This window comes from Schistocerca nitens, chromosome 1 (assembly GCF_023898315.1).
Source record: "Schistocerca nitens isolate TAMUIC-IGC-003100 chromosome 1, iqSchNite1.1, whole genome shotgun sequence".
NCBI classification, from domain to species: Eukaryota; Metazoa; Arthropoda; class Insecta; order Orthoptera; family Acrididae; genus Schistocerca; species Schistocerca nitens.
The window spans coordinates 72,869,398-72,888,409 of record NC_064614.1 but is presented as its reverse complement, the minus strand read 5'-3'; the positions used below and the strand labels follow the sequence as shown (position 1 = coordinate 72,888,409).

Below are 19,012 nucleotides of genomic sequence, written 5' to 3'. Positions count from 1 at the left end.
ACGACGAACCATCTCATTCCTTAACTTATTAGAACATCAATTGACATCATTTGTCTATCACACCACATTTCAAATCTTTCGATTATCTTTTGTACCGGTTTTCGCACAGTCAATGTTTCACTACCTTACATTTCTGTGCTCCAAACGTACAGCCGCAGAAATTACTTGTTAGAAAATGAGGGCAATATTTAATACCAGCAGACATCTCCCGGCCAGGAATGTCATTTTTGGGAACTAGTCTGCTTTTTATGTCCTCCTTGTTCCGTCCATTATGGCTTATTTTGGTGCCTAGGTAGTGGAATGCCGTAACTTCGTCTCCCTCGTGATCCACAATTCTGATGATAAGTTTCTCGCTGCTCACCTTTCAACTTCTCATTACTTTCGTCTTTCTTCGATTTACGCTCAGTCCATATTTTGTACTCATTACGCTATTCATTACATTTAAAAGTTCTTGTAATTCTTCTTCACTTTCTCTGAGGATAACAATGTCATCAGCTACTATTATCATTGATTTTGTTCTGAATGTTAATACCACTTTTGGTCCTTTTTTTTATTTCCGTCATTGTTTCTTAAATTGCTCTGAGCACTAAGCGACTTAACTTCTGAGGTCATCAGTCGCCTAGAACTTAGAACTAGTTAAACCTAACTAACCTAAGGACATCACACACATCCATGCCCGAGGCAGGATTCGAACCTGCGACCGTAGCGGTCACTCGGCTCCAGACTGTAGCGCCTAGAACCGCACGGCCACTCCGGCCAGCCCATATTGTTTCTTATATGTGTACGTTAAAGAGTAGGGGCGAAACATTACATTCCCGTCATACATCCTTCTTAAACCGAACTCTTCGTCCTTGTCTTAAAATCTCAATATTCTCTCATGGTTCTTCTACATATTGTACATTACCCATCATTCAACTACAGTTTACCCTGTATTTCGAACATCTTGCATCACTTTATACTGTCGAACCCTTTAACCAAGCGACAAATCCAATAAAGGTATCTTGATTTTTCTTGAGTCTTGCTTCCATCATTACTCGCAACGTTAGAAGTGACTGTCTGCTGTCTTTACTCTTCCTAAAGCCAAACTAATCTTCATCTAAGAGCTCCTCAGTTTTCTCTTCCATTATTTTGTGTATTATACTTGTCATCAACTTGGATGCATGAGCTGTTGAGCTGATTGTACCATAATTCTTGCACTTGTGGGTTCTCTATCTTCAGTAGAGTTGGAGATATTTTTCCGAGAATCGGATGATGTATAGACAGTCTCATACCTTTTACACACCAACGTGAATAGAAGTTTTGTTGACACAGCTTCCAATTATTTTAGAAATTATGATGGAATGGTATCCATTCCTTCTACCTTATCTGAATTTGAGTCTTACAAATCTCTTTTACACTCTGACTGTAACTCTTGATCTTCCCTATTGACTCCTGTTTCTTCTTCTACAACGTCATCAGACAAGTCCTCTGCATCGAAGAGGCCTTCAACGGACTTTTTCCACCTATCCGCTTTCGCCTTTATATGCAGCAGGGGAATTCCCACTGCACTCTTAATATTATCGACCTTGCTTTTAATTTCAACGATGGTTGATTTGATTTTTCCACATGGCGAGTCAGTCCTTCTGATAATCGTTTGTTTTCCAATTTCCTCACATTTTGCATGCAATCGTTTATGGACCCAGGATTTTAATGTGTATACTTGTTTCCTCGTGTATTTCTCCATCAACACTCGGGTCTTATTGGTTACATACATGATCCCGAAGGTCATAAAAACTCCAAACTAATTAGCGTCAGCTTGTCAGATTCCAGAGACGGTTTGCAGTGGTTTGCATGTAGAACAGAGGAGTCGAAGAATGTGGTAAGCTGGGGAGTCGAAAGCATGTCCTTTATCCTTACGGAACATAACTCTCATGCTAGATGACCATGCGTGAGAAAGTTTCTTCTCAGTAATGATCCGCTTCAAAAGTGATGCAGGGAATATTTAAGCAGGCGTCTTCAGCTTCTTAGGCACTTCCGCAGGTACGTCATCTGGGTCAGTTGCTTTATTTTTGAGTAGACAGGGTTATGTATTGGAAACGGCTGAGTGATTATGAAAATCTAAACCACTAGAGAGAAGTGCTATTGACAAAATGACGACCAGAAGTTTGAGACTTGATATGTGCAAGGTGATCATGACTTCTGAAACAGGGACTCTGAAATGGAAGACCAGTGGACATAGCTTAAGAAACGTACTTCCGAACGTAAGTCGTATAGCTTACCTTCACTCATTGTGATGATACCGTCATCTGGAAGTTGCAGGATCTCGAGTGTAGGCATAGTGATCACTGGTCCGTCCAGATGGCCGACTTTCATGCTGGCCAGTGACAGCTGCTTCATGCGGACGTCGCTGGATATGAATCTCGTTAAGAAGTCCAGTGAAATGGCGGAGAGCCGTCCCGACGAAGTCAGCTTCATGCCCGTCATCTCTCCTCCGAGCTCAGAGATGAAGCGCCGTTTGAAAAAGATCCAGAATTCGTCGCTGGGAAATTGTAGGTGAAAGGTCCCATGCTTGATCTCCTTCATGAACCTGACGCTCTTCACGCAGTCTGTCCCTCCTCTCTTCTTACTGGAAATGAGCTGTAATTGGTTGGCAGTCACACACAGCGTGCGCAGACTGACTCTGGCCCGAAAAATATTTACAGTAACACTGACGAGGATTGACCCCTCATAATGAAAATCAAAGAAGGTACAGAAAATGTCCACCGGTGGCGTCGATGCAGCGCTGAGCTCGATTTGCCAAACTGTGAGAAACGAGGAGCAGCTCTACATAAAATATGGCAGCAAGAGCGTTTTCAATATTCTGCTGCAGCTCTTCCAGTGTGTGAAGATTATTTGAGTACAACTATCGCTTCAATTTTCGCCGCTGGTACAAATTAGAGTGAGAGAGCTGGTGATCAAGATGGCTAGGATATTGCACTACCTCCGCTGTTTGGCACAGAACACCGCATGCAGCCGTAACAAAGTTGTCAAGGATGTGTGTTTCCAGTTTGGAAAGTAGGAGACGAGGTACTGGCGGAAGTAAGGCTGAGGACGGGACGTGAGTCGTGCTTGGGTAGCTCGGATGGTAGAGCACTTGCCCGCGAAAGGCAAAGGTTCCGACTTCGAGTATCGGTCCGGCACACGGTTTTAACCTGCCACGAAGATTCAGATGTGTGTTCTTATTCCGTCTTGTTGAAAATATACAGATGATGGTTCAGCCTATGTGAGCCGATCCACGCTTGTAGTAAACAATTTGGTGAAAGAATCGTGTTACGGCGCGGACATGAGACTGGGCACTGTACACAAATCTTGAGATAAGGCAACGGTTCTTCACGGATCTGACGCGGAATTTCTGATGCTTAGTGTGCTTGTTCTATGAGTTTACGTACCCTAACAAGCTGTGCTAGAGTTCATCTCAAGAAATAAAAAAATTAGTATTCAGAATCCCTGATTCCAGTTCACACAGAAACCACCTTTGACATGACATTCTGTTGATTCCCACTTGCAAAGAGGGCACTGAAATTTCGTCGTAGTTTGTTCCATAGTTTCCTTCCCTCTAAAAGTGTTTTTTGGTGTCCTAATTCTTTTCGAATGGTTATGATTTTGTCCACTATAGAGACCGTTTCACTTCGTTTTGTCACTAAGACTTGCATTGCAGCGTTTTCAGGAGGTTTTGCAAGAAAATCTCGTCTTAAACTCTTACCAAAACAGTTCTGCACACGTTTTCCAAAAATGACACTCGGCCCTGAAGACGCTCTGTTTTATAATGAGCACTATTTTATGTTGTAGTCAGCTGGTCACTAAACACGTCTGCTCCTGTCACTCCCTCAGACCTGGTGATACAACGAAGTACTCACGACAGAGCTTGCGGGATATGCCCATGTGTAGACACGTGACAGCTACCGGCTGGTGCAGTAGAAATCGTGGTTCCACGATTCTCTGTGTTGGGTAATTATCCTGTTCATTAACAAGTTCCAAGCGTGCGTCAGTCTTATCAATATTTTCCGGGCCAGTTTTATTTGCCGAACTAGCGCAATTAAACCTATTGACGTTAAAGTTCTTACCTTGCCAACAAATCGGCAACTTAGTCTATGATAAACTCGTCGTTGCATGTGGAAAAGCAGTTATATGTTTGTACACCTACTTTAAGGAATATTACGCTATACTGATTTCCCTTTGAGGTGCTGTGTGAACGGTATTCACTCATTGCACAAACATGAAAATTTTTTCAGAACTCCCTGCGCTTCCTCACGATCAACCAACGACGATACTTTGCTGTATACTAAATTATCGTCACAGAACATTGGTATTGTGCTGATAGATCGTTTATGTATAATGAAAACATTAGAGGTGGTGGTGGTTAGTGTTTAACGTCCCGTCGACAACGAGGCGGAGCGCAAGCTCGGGTTACGGAAGGATTGGGAAGGAAATCGGCCGTGCCCTTTCAAAGGAACTGTGGTGTCACTGCCAGACACCACACTTGCTAGGTGGTAGCTTAAATCGACCGCGGTCCATTAGTACATGAAACGACGCGACGCAGTCATGTTTCGATTCATGAGGGTCAGCAACTGATAAAAAAAAAAGAAGGGGCCCCCCGGGTCCCAAGGTCGCGATGGCGGCGTCACTGTCCCGCCGAGATAATTTGTCCTTTTAGGACAATTATCTGAGCAAGCACCCACGCCAGCAAAAGGTTGCCCGACACGTGCTGTTCGATAATGTAATGTATATAAAAGGCGGTAATGATTTATTTATTTTAGTCAGCAAAATGTCTTGGGTAAATCAGTATTTAAGCACGGGCAACCATGGCTCTATACAATACGACGGAGGTGTTTTATATCCGGGACCTGAGGAAGACATTGAAATGGCGGAAAGAATTCCATTAACAAATGTTAATCGTTCTTGTAGCAGTAATGATATTCGAACAGTGCAAAGAGAGGATGCTGCTACTCGTATACGGTATGGAGATAATCCAGCATTCGACGATTTGGATACAAGTGGCGAAACAGTTGAATTTGAACGGGTGCCTGAAACAAGGCCAGAGAGTGTCACGGACGGGGCCGCAATTAGCACAGCTGGAGTTACAAGTTCAAGGCAGATCGCGATAGCGGCCGGCGCGGCGACAACTGCTGCTGCTGCAGGTGCTGCTTACGGCGTTAAAACAGTAGTTGAACGTGTACAGAACAAAGGATAATTGTAATTTATTTTTATTTGTTGTAATAATTGACAATAAAAATTATACATTGTACAAATTCTTGTCTTTTATTTAATAAGGAATATTATACATTTGCAACACTGAAAAGAAAGCTAAGGGATAAGGCTTTTTTATTCCATCTTTCAATTCATCCAACTTTTTCCACCTAATAGTTCTAATACGGACATTGTTGAAATCTGGATGACTACATACAATTGGCTGAGAAATTAACAGTAATGGAGTACGTCTTAAAATAGCATCTCCTTTATATTTTACACGAATGTTGCATGCAACTCCTTCACAAACATTTTTTAAATCCTCTACATCACCTTCTTCTAATGAAATTTCATTTCCAATGATTATACGCCTATTTACGGCGTCTTGAAGAGCAAATTGATTCGTCTTATTATTGCATCGGCCAATGTGGCCTACATTAAGTCCAAGATGCGACCCTGCGATGTTAATGATAATCACCTTTTATCCACAGTATATAATAAAATACGTACCATAGACAAATCAAAGCAGAAATTTAAAGTAGGAGAGTTCGTAAGAATCAGTAAAAACAAAGCCATTTTTGATAAAGGATACAAACCAAATTGGTCTACAGAAATATTTAAGATAATTGGAGTCCAAGAAACAAATCCTAGGACATACACTCTGCAAGATTTTGAACTAAATAATATTGCTGGTGCGTTTTATGGTCATGAATTACAGAAAACAAAATACCCAATATTTATCTAGTAGAGAAAGTATTGTACAGGAAAGGAAATAAGGCATTTGTGAAATGGTTAGGTTTTGATAGAAAACATAACAGTTGGATTACAGTAACATAAAATGTAATTTTATTATATAAAATTACAGTTATGTTTTAAAGATATACCAAACGAACAACTGCTTCTTCAAGTTCCTAATAGTTATACCACAGATGCACACCATCACACAACACATCAGGAATTTTAAAGCATTTACAAAAAAGGCCTGAATACTAGGAAATGAAAATAACTTTCACAGTTTTCACATGATTCACAATTGTCTAACAGTTCACACTTGCCTGCTTTTGTGAGGGGCCATTACACTCTTTACTCCACACTGTTCAGCTTAATGTTTTAAGTAGTACTCTTTGTACCACTTCACCAGCAGATTTGTATTCAATTTCGCAGTTACTGGTTGGTACCTGCCAATACCATTCAGCTTACGTAGAGCATGTAGTGAAGGGCAGCCTTTCTCCTCCACATTAGTTATTAGGCAGTCAGGTAAGAACTCTCTTACCCATTTCACTTTTTCAGTACCTTTAACAAGTACAGTGCAGTTTGTTGGTACCACTGACTTGATGGAGTTTAATGCACTATCCAGCGAGACTCCTACTGAATTAATGTTGTAGTGGTGATGGTTCTCGGCCAACCATTTTGCTGATTCGATATCAAGTTCGTAATACGGTGTTGTACATTGAAGAATGTAACTTCCAGAGGCAAACACTGTTCCATCATCGCACAGCATTTGGAATGCTAAGTCCTTAGGAACAAATTCATTCGCACATGTCTTGAAGCCTTGACAGTCGAAGATTACAGTATACATCTTGAAAGAAGGTTACACACACACACTTGCTGCTGCTGCTCGTAGATGTCGACGTTATCGGTTCAGAGGACATGATGTGTTGAGCTCCAAATCACCCCCCTTATGTACTAAAATTCGGGTACAGCCGGTTAAAACAACTCCTGTTATCAACACGTGTCGGGCAACCTTTTGCTGGCGTGGGTGCTTGCTCAGATAATTGTCCTAAAAGGACAAATTATCTTGGCGGGACAGTGACGCCGCCATCGCGACCTTGGGACCCGGGGGGCCCCTTTTTTTTTATCAGTTGCTGACCCTCATGAATCAATCATTACCACCTTTTATATACATTACGTTATCGAACTGCCCGTGTTGGGCAACCTTTTGCTGGCGTGGGTGCTTGCTCAGATAATTGTCCTAAAAGGACAAATTATCTCGGCGGGACAGTGACGCCGCCATCGCGACCTTGGGACCCGGGGGGCCCCTTTTTTTTTATCAGTTGCTGACCCTCATGAATCGAAACATGACTGCGTCGCATCGTTTCATGATTACTCCACCCCCCCCCCCCCCCCGCCACCCGCCCCGAGATAGTAATACGATTACCAAGTTTGGTTGAAGTCTATCCAGCGGTATAGCAGAAGCTTTTTACCTGTAGGTTTTCCCAAGTACGCAGTCACATATTTCTCATTAATATAATAAATTTCTTACGTATTTGTACATTTGTTTCACCCGTATCTCTAACGAATTTTGGCCTGCAGTTTCATTTTCACGCATCTCAATGTTTGTGATGTCATATCTCCTGCACTATGAACCGATAATTTTGGAAGTACTTCTGGTGATATACGTGAACCTTGCCTGGGAAATGTGTCGCGAGTAGGGTTAGTAGTAAAGAAGGCTGATGGAGCAGTTTTACTCCATGAACAGCGAAAATGTTTGAAGCAGTAAACTTCCTCATTTTATCATTTTGTGGGAGTTGTCAGCGAAAAAACATTCACAAAATTTTCTAATTTCGTGTAAAGTCTATCACAAGTCACGAAGTGCTCTCGTTCTCAAATATGTTCAGACGCCGATGGGAGCCGTCGCTCCTCCTGCGACGCCGTGTTACCTCTGTCTTATGCGTCTGCGGCGGTGCTGCCTGCTGTGTCCCCTTTGAATCAGTCGGTACCGGCGTCGACTCATCTCGACGACGCGATGGGAGTTTCGCCCGTCTCTCCTACACTCCTGCCGGAGGCAATACAAATGAACGAAGACCGTCAGCAGCCACAAGCTGTCTGTCCCGATCCCACGGTTGTTGATCATGGGGCTGTACAGACATCCGCTTTTGTGGCATCTGGCCACATGTCGGACGATAGCCGCCCGCTATCCGACACGGAGCAGCATGTTAGGAAGCGATGATTGCCGATGAAATGGAAGAGACAATACCGTACCCATTCCGATGACTGCGTCCATCGGACGTGTGCACTTGATGACGACCCTCCTACTTATGGTGCGCTGTCCTCTGACGCCCTGATACCTGACGATGCGACGTCCTTCCCCGCCTCCAAGTTCAGTCACCGTCCACCTTCGGACTCAGACCTTCTCCCGCCTGCGTGTGATGTGGTTCCCTCAGTTTCTATGTCTGACGCTATCTATGGGCTCCCCTCTGATAGTTTTCTACTGAAACGTCCTGGTGAGACGTTTGTCTCCTGGGAGGATGCTGAGAATGGACATCCTGGAGATGTACTGGGTGATGGAGCACCCGTTTTTGGGGGCGGGTCCCTCCCCGTCACAGTGAGATGCTCTTCCATGGGGGCTTGACAGGGAGTTCCCCGTTCTTCCCCCATGTTTAAACCGCCCGTTCTCCTAGCGATGGTAGCTTTCCAGATATCGCACAGCCACTGTCAATGTCAGTACCAATCGTGTACGCCACAAACTGGCTTCGCTCCCTGACACGCTGCATGCTGGGGACGTCGACGTTGCTGTGCTTCAGGAGATGCACGTTGCAACTTCATATGCCCCCCATGGTTTTACAGCACATGTCTCTCATGTTACCCCTATTGGTAGTGGCGTGACGATCCTCTTACGTGACGGTATACTAGCTGATGCAGTTGCCGATCTCCACGATGCCAGAGATATGGGTGTCATGTTTAGTGGCGTCAGGATCGTCAATGTCTATGCGCCATCTGGCTCGGAACGCCGCCGTGAACGTTTCAGCTTCTTCTCAGAGACAGTCACGCCTCTTTTCCTGGGTCTGCAGGATGCATTGATCATGGGAGGCGATTTCAACTGCACCCAGGCACCTAAAGACCAACTACCACGTCACTCTCCTAGCGACAATTCTCTAGCACCTCAGTCTAGTGGATTCTTAGGAGAATGTTCATGGATATCGTCCGGGGTTTACGCATTTCACTAGCCATTCTTCCACCCGACTCGATCTTGTTTACAGCTCCCACGATTTTACCCGTTGGGTGCAGGCTGCTAAAGTCTGGCCCACCGTATTCTCTGACCATGACGGATATATCTGCACCATCAGTCTCTGCCGCCAAAGCGTGTGGCCTATCTCGCCGCCGCCTTGAAGAAGCTATGGCCAGGGCGCGCACACACGATGGGTTAGTGCAGGAACGTCCATGTACGAGGGTCACTCCAAAAGAAATGCACACTATTTCTGTAAAAATACAGTTCTCATTCTGCATGTGTGAAAGTCTTTCAGTGTGTAGATACATCCTTCCCGCTTGTTTTCTAGCTTAGTTCAACCTGTTGCCGTGAGTGGCGCCGTCACAGTATGTCTTCAAGATGGCTGCTACACTTGACGTTCGTCAGAAGCAACGTGTTGTCATAGAATTCCTGTGCTGTGAAAACGAGACAGTGAGAAACATCCACAAGAGTTTGAAAAAGGAGTATGGAGAAGCTGCTTTCGATCGCAGTACAGTTAGTCGCTGGACAAGCAAGTTATGTGATGAAAGCGGGCACGGCAACATTGAGGATTGTCTTCGCAGCGGCAGGCCTCGTATTTCACACACTCCAGACAATGTGTAGAGGGTAAACGAATTGGTGAATGCTGACAGACGCATCACAGTGAACCAATTGTCACGCTACGTTGGGATAGGGAAAGGAAGTGTTTGCAGAAGTCTGAAAGTGTTGGCATTAAAAAAGGTTTGTGCCAGGTGGGTTCCCACGATGTTGACAATGGCTCACAAAGAAACAAGAAAAACGGTATGCAGCAAACTTTTGGAACAGTACGAGAATGGTGGAGATGAATTTCTTGGAAGAACTGTGACAGGTGATGAAACATGGCTCCATCACTTTTCATCAGAGAGGAAGAGGCAATCAGTGGAGTCGCAGCATGCAAATTCACCCAAGGAAAAAAAATTCAAAACGACACCTTCTGCTGGGGAAGTTTTGGCTACAGTGTTTTTCGATTCCGAAGGACTCTTGCTTGTGGACATCATGCCAAGTGGAACCAGCATAAATTCTGATGCATATGTTACGACACTGAAAAAACTTCAAGCTCGACTGAGTTGTGTTCGACCACATCCGCAAAATCAGGATGTTTTGCTGTTGCACGCCAATGCACGGCTACATGTCAGTCAAAAAACCATGGAAGCGACCACAAAACTCGGATGGACAACACTGAAATACCCGCCTTACAGTCCTGACCTGGCTCCATGTAACTATCATCTCTTAGGGAAACTGAAAGACTGTCTTGGTGGAACTAGGTTTGAAGATGATGACTCCCTTGTGCACGCTGCTAAACAGTGGCTCCAACAGGTTGGTCCAGAATTTTACCGCTGGTTCCAAGATGGCGTAAGGCAGTTTAGAGGGATGGAAATTATGTGGAGAAATGAAAATATTGTTCCTAAACAATGTATCTACACACTGTAAAACTTTCAAACATGTAGAATAAAAGATGGATTAAAAAAAAATAGTGTGCGTTTCTTTTGGAGTGACCGTCGTATGTATAGTGTCACAGGAGAACGACGCTCCCGTCGTAGGAATGTGACTAATATTCTTACGACCGATGATGGGCTGCGTTTTGATACCCAACTGGATATAGGGTCTGTCCTCGATGCACATTATGTTATGCTGTACTCTGAACAACATTACGGAATTCTCCAGACTCTCCTTTGGCTCGGTTCCCGTGAATGCGACGATGGATGTTTGCTAACGCCACAGAAAACGAAATCCTTGCCGGCCGTTGTGGCCGATCGGTTCTAGGCGCTTCAGTCCGCAACCACGCTGCTGCTACGGTCGCAGGTTCGAATCCTGTCTCGGGCATGGATGTGTGTGATGTCGTTAGGTTAGTGAGGTTTAAGTAGTTATAAGTTCTAGGAGACTGATGACCTCAGATGTTAAGTCCCATAGTGCTTAGAGCCATTTTGAACCATTTTCTCCTTTGCAGTGTCTTCCTTAACCCACCACTGGGCTGGAGTGTTCCTGTCATGAAGAGTTGACCCCTGTCTCTTACACACTTGAACCGATGTACTCTGTAGTCATCGCGATGTTCTTCGCGGAAGAACTGTAGGTCGATAGTCTCAGTAAGTGTGACGTCTTGCTGCGCCCTTCTCCTCGCTACTCCGGTTTCCTGCTATTCTCGGTGGCATTAACGTAAGAAAAAAATCTGTAGTTAAGTACATAAAAATAAATAAATAACTCTTGATGTTCATTGTACCTCCACTTCACGTTCCCTACGCTTTCCTTCTTTCCTGGAGGGTAGGAAAGTGACATGGTGACCAGGCCTCGGGTTGCGACACCGGCCCACTGTGCCCCACCCCTCCCATTGGGTGACAGCATGGTTCCTATACACGAAAAAAAGTGTTTAGTGGTTGGTTGGTTGGTTGTTTGGAGAAGGAGACCAGACAGCGAGGTCATCGTTCTCATCGGATTAGGGAAGGACGGGGAAGGAAGTCGGCCGTGCCCTTTGAAAGGAACCATCCCGGCATTTGCCTGGAACGATTTAGGGAAATCACGGAAAACCTAAATCAGGATGGCGGGACGCGGGATTGAACCGTCGTCCTCCCGAATGCGAGTCCAGTGTCTAACCACTGCGCAGTGTTTAGTGTTCGAGCCTCGTAATACGAACTAGTTCAAGGCGAAGGTTCAACACCCTTTCAAACTTAAATTTTAATCTATATTTTTTTCATCGCTGGTCCTATTATTTAATTTATATGATGTCTGATAGATAATATAACTAAAAAAACCATATGTATTTGCATGAAGATTTAGTGAGTTTCATGTCATTTGATTATTTACGGTTTTTAATTAAATTTAATTACTAAACAAAAATATTTTTTACCATCGACAAGTAAATGAAGAACGCATAGAGTTTTCCTGAAGATGTATGCCTGGGGTGATTTGAGAAATCCCTTATACATGCAATCTGGCAAGATACGCGCAACTACTTTGCACCTTCTCGACGCTTCCAGCTGCGGACACAAAGGCAGGTTCCATTTGGCAGTTAACTTGGCTCTTAGCACTATGGGACTCAACTTCTGAGGTCATTAGTCCCCTAGAACTTAGAACTAGTTAAACCTAACTAACCTAAGGACACCACAAACATCCATACCCGAGGCAGGATTCGAACCTGCGACCGTAGCGGTCTTGCGGTTCCAGACTGCAGCGCCTTTAACCGCACGGCCACTTCGGCCGGCCACAGTTAACTTGCAAGAACGAATAATGTAGGTGCGAATTTTTTGAATATCACAGAATTTACACTTGTACTACAAACATTAAGCTTTGAGCGGGAATCGGCTGATTCACAGACGTCTTTCTAAGCTTTAACCCTAACCACTTGACCACCACGAATTCTGTCGTTCCGTACCAACGCACAGATACATCAGTTACATGACAGAAACGTAAAACGTAATTTGCGATTTTCTCAGAATTGGAAGAGTAGTGCACCTTACTACTTGCACATTATATTGTTTTAATGGCCAACCAAAGTGTACAAAGTTCGAAGTAAATCCGCGATCCCAACGTCGTTCCCTCTCCATGTTACTAAATGTGAGTCAGGGAAGGAGCTGGTCCCTCTGTGTAGATCGCATCCGTGACCTAGCAACGGCGGCGGCGGCACGGTTGTCAGAGGGCTGGCGTCTCTCTGTGATATATATATAGGGTGGTCCATTGATCGCTACCGGGCCAAATATCTCACGAAATAAGCGTCAAACGAGAAAAGTACAATGAACGAAACTCATCTAGCTTGAAGGGCGCTTGAAGGGCCCAACCACATGGCGCTATGGTTGGCCCGCTAGATGGCGCTGCCATAGGTCAAACGGATATCAACTGCGTTTTCTAAATAAGAACTCCCATTTTTTATTACATATTCGTGTAGTACGTAAAGAAATATGAATGTTTTACTTGGACCACTTTTTTCGCTTTGTGATAGATGGCGCTGTAATAGTCACAAACATATAGCTCACAATTTTAGACGAACAGTTGGTAACAGGCACGTTCTGTATTAAAATACAGAACGTAGGTACGTTCGAACATTTTATTTCGGTTGTTCCAATGTGATACACGTACCTTTGTGAACTTATCATTTCTGAGAACGCATGCTGTTACACTGTGATTACCTGTAAATACCACATTAATGCAATAAATGCTCCAAATGAGCCGGCCGCGGCAGTCTAGCGGTTTTAGGCGCGCAGTCCGGAACCGCGCGACTGCTACGGTCGCAGGTTCGAATCCTGCCTCGGGTATGGATGTTTGTGATGTCCTTAGGTTCGTTAGGTTTAAGTAGTTCTAAGTTCTAGGGGACTGATGACCACGGATGTTAAGTCCCATAGTGCTCAGAGCCATTTGAACCATTTTTTGCTCAAAATGATGTCCGTTAACCTCAATGAATTTGGCAATACGTGTAACGACATTGCTCTCAACAGCGAGTAGTTCGCTTTCCGTAATGTTCGCACTTGCATTGACAATGCGCTGACGCATGTTGTCAGCCGTGGTCGGTTTATCACGACAACAAATATCTTTCAATTTTCCCCAAAAATAGAAATCCGGGGACGTCGGATCCGGTGAACGTGCGGGCCATGGTATGGTGCTTCGACGACCAATCCACCTGTCCTGAAATATGCTATTCAATACCGGTTCAACCGCACGCGAGCTATGTGCCGGACACCCAGCATGCTGGAAGTACATCGCCATTTTGTCATGCAGTGAAACATCTTGTAGTAACATCGGTAGAGCATTACGTAGGAGACTGGCATATATTGTACCATTTAGATTGCCATCGATAAAATATATCGCGCTATACATTAACCCGCCAAGGTCGCTGATGTTCCACTTGTCGCAGCCATCGTGGATTTTCCGTGGCCCAATAATGCATATTGTGCCGGTTAACGTTACTGCTGTGGGTGAATGACGCTTCGTCGCTAAATACAACGCGCGCAAAAAATCTGTCATCGTCCCATGTGTGTGTGTATGTTTGTGTGTGTGTGTGTGTATGTTTGTGTGTGTGTGTGTGTGTGTGTGTGTGTGTGTGTGGGTGGGTGGGTGGGTGGGTTGGTGGGTGGGGATGGGGGCGTGGGGGGAGGGGGCTATCGATGTAGTAGTGCGGCATTGCCTTATGACTGAGAGGAAATGCAGTTTGCATGGGTCCTAGTACAATGGTGAACTAAGAGGACGCGCCAAGAGGATTTGAAAAAAACGGAGCTACTTGGTCGACGTAAGCAATAAAAATGTGTACAGCTGCTAGACAGTTATTGTAATTGGTGCCGCCCAACTAATACGTCACCGTAGGAGCTTCGCAGAAAGTAAGACGAAACTACTTCAGACATCGAGCTCTTTAAAACACTAGCCAATGTCCAACAAGAGTTTTCTTTGAAGAATGCAGTAATTGTGTGAAGCTAAATCATAATTTTTCTACCGCGAATCGTTGTGCATTCCCTTTTATTTTCAGTTCCGAGAATCTCATTCTGAATGAAAAATGTAACCAGGTGCTGATTGTGTCAAAGTAAAGTTAAATTTTCTTTTAAATGGAAGGTTCATCTCTTGTTGATTAACCAAAGACATTATGAAACATTTGTACTGCAGTAAACCTTAACTAATTTTTTGAACAAATATTTAATACCGGCCGAAATTATTGAATCTGGCAAAGGATTGTGAATTTTAATTTTTCATCTCCTGTACTGAATACTTATATGTGTTTCGGAAAATTTGTGTATCGGTGCCGACATCTTGACTATCACACTTCAGCGTTGTCTTGGTACTTTTATGTTATTTTGTATTCATTCGTATTTAATTGTTACATTCTCGACAGTGAATGATACTAAAATGTAAGGTCTGATTAATCAAAGCTAGATTACCGTGAGGTTACATTAAGTAATTGTTACCGCTCCGTGAACTGTAATCATTCATTCTATTTTGATTTTCTCTATATGTTGTTTAGAGAATTCTTAAGTATGAAATGTACTTACACTTGGATATGAATAACCGATCTGATTCTCTGATCACTTGCCTAAACAAATTAGCTCTCATCTGAGTAACGACCATTGTCGCGTATATGAGTATTACTGTTGCGGTAGCTTAAACCCCGTCAAATGGAAATGGATTAAGGAAAAAAATATGCACTCTAGCACTGGAAACCTTATGGTTTTGGTTGATTTTCATTTTCTGATTCATAATAAATGAACTGATCATTCAAAATTTATCTACGTTTATTCTTACGTACAATTGCATTCAGTCGTTACTAGGGCAGTTTATCCACTAGTATTAATGGTAGGCTGTACGCTTTTCCACATTACTGCGTGTTTTTTCTTCGGTATCGATGCCTCACCGATAACTTATGTAAACGTAATCATAGTCGATAGCGAAGTGTGATGGAGTTTATGAGAACTGTGTAGTCTTTGTAGCAAGTGGTGTTAAATTATATTTGAAAATTGAAAACTAAAATGAAGTTATGCAAAGTAACGTACCTGGCAGCATCGTTGCAGTCGGGATGAACGGTGACAATAGCTGCTGGAATTTTCTTTGTGAATTCGAGTCTGATGTAGCTACCGTCCTTGACAAAGTACAGGAAGTTAATGAAGTTCTGAGGAAGATCGCCTACTGTGTGAGTCTCGTAAATGCTGTCGTTCCTGAAGCAAGAAAAACGAACACTAGATATTTAACTGTTCCAGCACTTTCAATAGCAGATTCACAAAGACTGGGACAAAAAAGTAAGAAAGTTATACACTAAAGATAGAAACTCAAACGAATACCTTCGCGAAACTCTGTGAGACCAGTTTTCATTTAAAGAGGACAAACACACTGCGTCCTATGCATCAAACGCTCTCACAGGCAGTCTGAACATCTGCTGTTGCTGCACGAGTCTTTCATCGTAATACTCTCTTCCTCCCTCTCTCTCATTCTCTTTCTCTCTCTCTCTCTCTCTCTCTCTCCTTCCCTCTCTGTCTGTCTGTCTGTGTCTCTCTCTCTCTCTCTCTCTCTCTCTCTCTCCCTCTCTCCCTCTCTCGCTCTCTATCATCTTGCTCCCTCCCTCCACCCCTCTCTGTCTCCCACCTCTTACTGTCTTCTCCATCTCTCTCTCTCTCTCTTTCTCTCTGTCTCTCTCTTTCTTCCCCCCCCCCCTCTCGCTCTAAAATAATTTGACATCATTTATGTATACACATGACACTTCCCAAAAGCCGTGGTGTGAGCAACAAGAAAAATGCATTTTAAAGAAACAATAGTTTTGATTTGTTGGACAGGCTTTTTAGGAATCCGTAAACTTTCCACCTTAAGTGAGTTTCGTAACATATTCAAAGCAATATTTCTTACAACACTATCCTGAGTACATAGTGTAACTGATGTCTAGCTGTGGAAGATCAGCTACTAAACATGGTACAAACACACCATCTGTGTAGAGTGTCACAAAAGAGGATAGCAGGTTTTTACCACTTGAGTTTATACGAAACGCAGTGTGCGCCTTTCATTGAATCTAACAAGCTATGGCACACGCTATATACACGCCAGTAATGGATTCACTTATTGATTCTCTGAATACTATTCATATTCCGTACGAATATTTTTCTACGACTTTTTAACTTAAGTAACGTCCTCTGGAACAGCATGTAGACAGAGGAATCGATAGAGAGGAAGACTATGTTTCAACAAGAAAATAATCAGGAAAAAATGATCGTTTATGTGTTCTACATTGGACACAGCAGAGTACAAACGTTTCGTAAGGAGAAATCAGTAGAACTATTGTCTAAACATACAATGATCCGTGAGAACATTAAGTCCACCCCTCCAGTCAATAGCAGCGTCAAATGACGTGGATCTGGCTGCTAGTCATTCACCCTCACGGAGCATGACTATCAGCGAACGTGCTGTCGTTGTGTAGAATGGGGCACGCGCACGATAATCTTGGTTTCAATGATGGATACCTCAGTTCGTTTAGCACATCCATAACCCTCTCCCTCCTCTATTTCGCGGTAATAAAACGAGCTGCCCTTCTTCGAACTTTTTCGATGTCCTTCAACAATCCTTTCTGGTACGGATTCAATATGGGCAACAGTACTCCGGAAGAGGACTACAAGGAGTCGTTAAGGCAGTCTGTTTGGTAGATCCGTTGCATCTTCTAAGTTTTCAGCCAATGAAAGGCACTCCGTGGATCGCTTTCTTCTTAACATTATCTATATGATATCTACAAATTAAGTTGTTCGTAACTGAAATCCCTTGGTATTCAATTGAATTCACAACCTTTAAATTTGGGTGATTTATCGTGTAACCGAAATTTAACGGATTCCTTTTAGTACTCACGTGGATGACCTTAAACTTCTTCTTATTTGGAGTCTACTGCCACTTTTCGCAACGTCCAGATCTCTTACGGTCTTACTTTGTGAAAATACGTGTTATGTTTACGTGTGCTTCCCAACACTTCACCTTGATGCTGAGAACAAAAGGGCTTGCCACTAAAAACATGACAAGCTACCTGTAATAAATAATGCACAAGTCGTCCTGGAAGACCATGCAAACCGATTGTGACGATTAAATAAAACAGAAGCCCACTGATGATAGCACAACGGTCCTGAAAAATGTTTGGGAACTTGGAGAAAACGGCGTTTTGCATATCTGGCAGACCTTAAATCCAACAATTTTAACTGCAAACACGGTAAACACAAGGAGCTGCAAATCCAAATGATGTGTAATTCATAATGTTCTAACACGGTATATTTTTCAAAATCCTACTGGAGGTCGACTACAGTGATAAGTGTCTGTAATTGAGCAGGTTAGTCGTATTTCCTTTCTGGAGTACTGGAAATGATCTTTCGTCGACTGAGCCGTTATGCGAGTGTATGTTGGTAAGTCTGTAGTTGTAATATCAGTACACACTGAAAGTAACGTAACTGATACAAAGTATGGTCAGAAGACTTCAATTTATTAACTGATTTAAACTGCATCGCTATACAGAAATATCTACTTGTAAGTTACTCATGTAGGCAGCTGTTCTAAATTCTAATTCTGAAATATTTACTTCGTCATATTTGGTGAAGGAATAGTGATTAGTAACTTTACTCTAGTATCGCTGTCATCGGTAACCTTACCACTGCTGCCCCGCAGTCAAGAGTGATTGTTTCTGCCGCATGTGTACTTCACATAAGACAGAATCTCTTTGGATTTTCTGTCAGATTTCGAGATAGAGTTCTGAAACTATTAAAAGCGTGTCGGTAGCCTCTTGGTTAACCTGGGCAGTCAGCTGCTCAACAGTTGCACATCTGTTCGCCTGTACACACCGCCACAGCCGTCGTTTATCCCTGTCACCTGTGGCGTGTTTGCTCCAAAGATTCTCGGTGCCGGCTTTGGATAGCGCTACTGTGCCATGCTCGGTACAAGTTAACCGCGGCGGCACGCGAATAGTTTACGAACTTAGCCGTTTCATAAATGCTTCCACCCTTGGGTTGAAAGCCAAAGATAATTGCGTTTTGGACTTGACATAAATCGCTTCGTTTACACGTTACGACAACGACTGCACTATCTTCGCGTCTCCACGACACGCTTTGTATACACTCCACTGATAATGCTGCCACCTCCCTGCTGCGAGTGTTTACTGTATGTTGACCTCGAACCGAGGCCCAAGAGAAAGACAGGCCGTGGCGCCTACGTCACGAAGGTAGTCCTGAACTCGCTCGCTCGCTCAGCTCAGCAGACAAAATGCGTTTCTAAACCTGTTAGCTCTCAGCTGGGCGTGTAAGTACTAACGAGAATTCCATCTTCCACTGGAATCTGCTGTTACGAAGACTTACTGATTAACAGTACTACAGAAAAATTTAATTTAAAAACTATACTCGATAC

General features: G+C 43.5%; 1 protein-coding gene across 1 annotated transcript in view; it reads right to left on the bottom strand.

Annotated features, from left to right (window-relative positions):
* Positions 1 to 19,012, bottom strand: part of LOC126241329 (toll-like receptor 2) — a 150,403-nt gene that overhangs the window by 93,170 nt on the left and 38,221 nt on the right. Inside the window, exons 3-4 of the mRNA XM_049947998.1 lie at positions 15,652 to 15,813; positions 2,259 to 2,605 (exon numbers count right to left, since the gene is read on the bottom strand). Coding sequence (XP_049803955.1) covers positions 2,259 to 2,605; positions 15,652 to 15,813 — 509 coding nt within the window. The remainder of the gene's footprint in view (positions 1 to 2,258; positions 2,606 to 15,651; positions 15,814 to 19,012) is intronic.